At 37.6% G+C, this 6,013-nt stretch overlaps 1 protein-coding gene across 1 annotated transcript in view; it reads left to right on the forward strand.

The window, feature by feature from the left end:
* Positions 1-783: 783 nt before the first annotated feature.
* The window catches only part of LOC106816471 (peroxisomal membrane protein PEX14-like), a gene marked incomplete at its 5' end in the record, with an annotated part of 9,955 nt that continues 4,725 nt past the window's right edge, over positions 784-6,013 (forward strand). The window contains 7 exons of the mRNA XM_014821091.1: positions 784-874; positions 1,162-1,205; positions 1,402-1,486; positions 1,778-1,924; positions 3,065-3,150; positions 3,567-3,767; positions 4,326-4,408. Coding sequence (XP_014676577.1) covers positions 784-874; positions 1,162-1,205; positions 1,402-1,486; positions 1,778-1,924; positions 3,065-3,150; positions 3,567-3,767; positions 4,326-4,408 — 737 coding nt within the window. The remainder of the gene's footprint in view (positions 875-1,161; positions 1,206-1,401; positions 1,487-1,777; positions 1,925-3,064; positions 3,151-3,566; positions 3,768-4,325; positions 4,409-6,013) is intronic.

Below are 6,013 nucleotides of genomic sequence, written 5' to 3' on the forward strand. Positions count from 1 at the left end.
ACATGCTCATCTGCAACACACGCTGGCTGCTGCACACTGACACATAAATATATAGCAGGGTAAGGAAAGCGTGCTGCAAAAATTCGCTCGAACACTCGCTTGATTTCACACGAATACAACACAAATATTCAACCATTCTATTCCATCTTTGTTTCTATTTGAAGGACAGTGTTCACTTGTTATAAAAACATACTGTCTGTGTTTGTAACCGAGCTGTGTCACGCGAAATCACACAAAGCCTGACGAAATTCTCGCCCTCGCTCCCGTTGCGCAGTTTATGTAAATGGGATTTTGGCAGCACGCTTTCCTACCTGTTATATATTTATGTGTCAGTGTGCAGCAGCCAGCGTGTGTTGCAGATGAGCATTTGGACGGCATTTACAGGAAATTGTCGGCAATAATAGGTGAAAGAGAGTAGAGAAACATTAAGACTTTGGTAGTAAATAGATTTCGTATTTATTTATCATTATATTTTATTGAAACGCTCCAAGTGCCTGTGTGCTACACTACAGTCAGAGCGCCAAATTATCCTTGATCCCTACACTGCAGCTCACCACCTTTTTGCGGTTTCTATTTGCCCAGCAGTATTCAGGATTGCATGGATTCATTTTGGATAGTACCTAAGTGTAATGTTTAGTAGTTATACCACAATTAATTTACAAGTGCTATATGAGCTATATGCTATCAACCATATAGTGGAAATACAGTTATTTTGCTTTGTTACATTTGTCATTTCTAGGCAGATGTCTTAAGTAGTGGTAGTACCACTAATGTCATCAGTAGTCAGTACTAGTCAAATACAAGGAACAGGTCATAGCCAACAGCTGCAATTGTCCACTCGTTACCTGCCATGACAGACATCAGAGAAAGTACTGTAAGTACTTCTGTGCGTGTGTCCCTGCAGGGTACGAAATTAACGGGAGTCCAGCGTCAAATACTCTCTGATTTACTGTCGGACTCCCTGATTTGACATAATATGCAGGAGTCCATGTGACCCCCTGAAAATTCTGCCATTCTAACTAGTTTGTTCCAGAGCACGGCCTCGCGGAATTACCATATTTTTTCAGTAAAAGTCCAAAGAAAATTTGGCAGACATGCAACTGCATGAATCTTAAAATAAGCATATGTGTTATTGTTAATATCTTTAATTTTGAACTTCAGACTGCGGACTCCCTCATTATGCTGCGGACTCTCACTTTTTGAGGGTAGGGTGTTCAAACGTTAATTTCTACCCCTGTCCTTGTGTATGCACGTATATATATATATATATATATATTTATTTATTTATATATGTGTGTGTGTATATTTGTATGTGTGCATGCATTTTTCATATCCAGCCTTTCTACTGCTTGCATACGCTCTTGTAACTACAACAGATTTGTGTTTCGATGCGTTTCACAGGTGGCTACGGCAGTTAAATTTCTTCAGAATCCAAGAGTGCAACAAAGTTCACTTAATCAACGAAAGACCTTTCTGATAAAGAAAGGTAGGTGTGCCAAATGTTGTAATTGCGGAGTATGTGGCCAATTGGGGAGTTTATAACAGACTCTGTGCAAGCCGATCATAGTACTGCATTCATGCTAATTTACAGTGCATAATGACATTTGTAGTTCAGTGAAATATGATAAAGCTTTGCTACCATCATTCTCTCCTAGCAAGTTTTTGCCTGCAATTTCTAGCGTGCGTACACGTACATTTTACACAATAGTATTGTAGCACATGCAAAGTTTTATTTAGTAACCACATGTGCAATATGAACTGTTTTTTCTTTCCTCAGGTTTGACAGAACTTGAGGTGAAGACTGCACTGCAGAGATCTGGTTTGGAAAATATTCAGACTTCCTCTTCGGGCAATGGAATATCAGCTGTGGTGCCATTAAACGCTCATATGCAGGATCGCTTGGCACCTGCAGTATCACAACCTGGTTAGTAACATGAGTACCAGCAAATGTTAATTTAACAGCAGAATAATTAGTTTCTTTCTACTCATTAATACGATGACTTGGGAAAATTTTATAAAAGCATTGCTATAATGTCTACAAGGTCAGCACTCTCAAATTGATAGCTGGATTTTTACACGTCGTCATTGCATTTTTTTACAGGTTACTGAAGACCTAAAATGTCTATAAGTAGGTTTTACATAAAAGTAACTTCTTATACATAGAATTACTAGTTGTAGTATTGTTATTCACTTGGCAGATATGCAGAAAATCAATATTGGGTTTAGACTTATAAATAAGTGAATCACATTGCCATACTTACATACTAGGATTCATTAACCATAATTTATATATTTTCAAGCACTTTTCATGTAGTTTATTTCCTTTTATAGAATCTGTTAACTTGAGTTTTTTTTGTATGTGGTCTTCTTTATTTAAATGGAGAGTTTACTTTAGGTTCTAGGGTTATTTTCAGCTAATTTAGGTTATAATTACGCTACATAAAAAGTTTCATGGTTTAATCACCATTAGAAATATTTTTTTTAAATGTTTTAAAACTAACTACTACAGTTTGATTACAACGACGGTGGCGCCACTCAAAGGGCACGATCTGATAAGTTGCGCAAAACCACTTTCCAGCCAAAGGCTATAGACCGAGGGTGTTTCTTATTTATTCATTTAAAAGCAAAAAGATTGTAATATCTTATAAACGACATATAGTTTCAGTTATAATATGGACAAATTTGCTATAAAGTGAATATCGTTTGGTTAAATAGCATTTCTAAAGGTATAAATATAATTGCACTTTTGTGATTAGCCCTCGGTCTGTAACGTGCAAAATAAATTCTCAAATACGCAACTTTTTTGGGGTGGCAGCACGGTCGCGGGTGTCATGGAGCCGTTCAAATTTCATAGCGTTGATGTGTAATTAATTATAACAATTAAATTAGGTATCTGGTAACAAATACGTGTGGGTATAGACGATTTGTTATACAGTAAGTACAGTTGTATGCAGTAAAATCCTAGAGGCTACTGTCCCTTTAACTCTACTTAATGCACAGTGTATGTATTCTGTGAAGCTACATACAAGAGAAGAAAACACATATTTTTTCTGTTTTTCAATAGCTGTGCGTCACAAGCGCTTGTCCGATTATGCTGTGTTTATTGTCCTGGGGGCGAGTGCATCATACAGTGTCTACTGGCTCATTGAGGTAGAGTTTTCTTTATATTCATGTGACATTTAGTGCCACCTAATTTTGTTTCGAAATTCCCAGTGTCATGCCGAAATTCACCCAAGCAGAATTTGTTAGTTATGACAACTAAATTCGAAATACTTATTTCTGATATGAACTACTTTCATGCTTTGGGGCATCACTGTAATTTAGTGTGGCTTCATATCAAACTGTGTTGAAATGACATTCTAGCTAGTGTGAATACTTTATATTTATTTAAAATGCAACAGCCAGAATATATATTCATAGTGACTGCATTCGTGTGAAAATAAATGGATTAGGAATTACATCCTTGTCAATTATCTGTTACAGGTGAATGTTTTACTAATGGTCATTTGACAGTTTACTCACAGATATTATTTTATCCCTGGTGTTTGAATCTTTATTGGCTACAGAAATACGTCGCACCCTACTTGAGAGGCAAGTTATCGCATCAAGAGGAGCAGCTGATCGTGATCGACAAGAAAGTAACAGAGTTAGAGGCGAGTGTCAGTGAGTCGATGGGACAGCTGCAGGAAACACTGAAGACCATGCAGGATGTGATATTACGGCAACAGCAGCAGTTGCAACAGCTGTGCAGTTCATCCACAAGTTCGGTAAATTTGTGCCCTATGTGTTGATACTTGTACTTTTTGCCATATAGGTGGCAGCATGGTTGTTTCATGGAACCCTACTGCTAGTGGTCGTGACTTTTGAGCATTGACTTGGCCGATTTATTTGTGAGCATTCAATCAAAAATTGGGTCATAGTACAAAAATCCAGAGACATAACCTCATAACAAATACCTCGAAGAAGAGAAGAGCCTCTAATTTATGGAATTGACAGGGTAGCACTGTGGAATGCAGTAAAAATGTTCATATTTTCAGAATTCTAGACTCTATTCTTTACGACAGTCCCTTGGATTATGAATGATATTTGTTTTGAGGTTACGTCTTTGGATTCTCATTGACCAGATGTTGATCGGATGTGCAGAGACAAATTGACCAAGTCAATATCAAAAGTCACAACCAGACCTTGTTAGCCATTTGATGTTTGAAACGAGGGCATTAAACACATTTGATAGTAGTTTTCTCTTTAATTGTTTTATTTCCTGTGATTTGTGATACTGTTGAATTGAGAATTTGTGATGCTGTTTTAACTCATTTCTCTCACAGATTGTGCAACCAGTGGTGCTGGAACAGCAGTTTGGTGACATTAAAACCGAGATTATGTCATTGAAGGGCATTCTGTTGAACAGGTAATATATTTAATTTTACAAGTGCATCACGTCTGATGTTAATCAATCATTGATTAATGTTATAAATTTTAGCACTGCTTAAAGACAATATTTCGTACATTAAGGAACAAATAAGTGCTCTATGCTATTGTCAGATAATATCGAACGTGTTTGAGACATGATATATTTATATAAATATATAACCCTAACCCTATCCCTAATTCTAAAATAAAATAAAATTAGCCAAAAATAATAAAAAATAAAATAAATAAGTGACAAAATTAGCCAATCAGAGAAGAGAGCCGGTTGTTTAGTTTTCAGGACTCCGAAACCGGATCCGGTTGTTTAGACACTTCCATAAATAAATAAAAATCCAAAGGTAAATAAACACGAAATGTATTTACTACCAAAGTATTAATGTTTCTCTACTCTATTTCGCCTATAATCACCTCTAAATGCCGGTCAAATGCTCATCTGCAACACACAAGTACACCGCACGTTAGCTGCTGCACACTGACACATAAATATATAGTTATTTTATTATGTGTCAGTGTATATATTTATGTGTCCGTGTGCAGGCCGGGCTGCCAGCAGCTAGCGTGCGGTTTACTTGTGTGTTGCAGATGAGCATTTGACCGGCATTTACAGGTGATTTAAGGTGAAATAGAGTAAAGAAACATTAAGACTTTGGTAGTAAATAGGCCTACATTTTGTGTTTATTTACCTTTTTTTTTTATTGAGACGTTCCAAGTGCCTGTGCTCGTAGTGACTGATGGCGGGTCGTGCCACCGCCACAGAGTCAGACACAGTCACTGACACTGAGTCAGTGAGTCACAGCCACAGCGTTTGGTACCTCGATTTTAAAAACATATACATACAATCGTTCATATACATATATACATATATACATTATACCAGGAGCGTATAATGACAAAGGAGTAAGACAGCGATTTGGTACTGATTTCACTACATTTTTGTCGTACGAGTTCGATGTGAATAAAAATAGAAATGTATACAAACATGAGCTTATTTTGTTCACTGGTCCTTATTCTATGTTCCGGTAGTATTACAAACCGCGTAGCTTCCTTCGTTTTGACATAATTTGTACTTTTCGACGACATGGTTTTCACGTTATTTACCGTCGTGTGGCAAGGACACACTCTAAATTCCAACACACAGCTCGTCAATGAGCCACGGTAGGGCTTTTCGGCCGTAGCCTAGTCGAGTGCAGAAAATTCGCCTAGAAATTAAGTTACGTTGCACCCATGCTGGGTTTAAACTATTAAACTATTTTACATTTAAACTATAGTTAGAATGCCTTCTTTTTATCGTTTAATCCTGCAGTTTTTTTTAAATAAACGCTGCGCTGGTAAAATATCTGAACTACTTCACCCGCGGAGGAATGATGTGTATGAGTAAACTGACGCTCCAGCCGATTGTAGCTTTTCGCACATGTGTTTTGCATTAATTGCATAGCAACCGTTATCTCTAGCCCGCGTACAGTTGCCGCTGGCGCTGCCTGACGCGATCCCTGCCGTGGCTCATTGAAGAGCTGTGTCAGCCTTAGCTCTAGTACTATAGCCCGCGGATCGCTGCCGCAGGGCTATAGCACATTAGCGCATAGCT

Source organism: Priapulus caudatus, unplaced genomic scaffold (assembly GCF_000485595.1).
Source record: "Priapulus caudatus unplaced genomic scaffold, Priapulus_caudatus-5.0.1 Scaffold1391, whole genome shotgun sequence".
Lineage (NCBI taxonomy): Eukaryota > Metazoa > Priapulida > Priapulimorpha > Priapulimorphida > Priapulidae > Priapulus > Priapulus caudatus.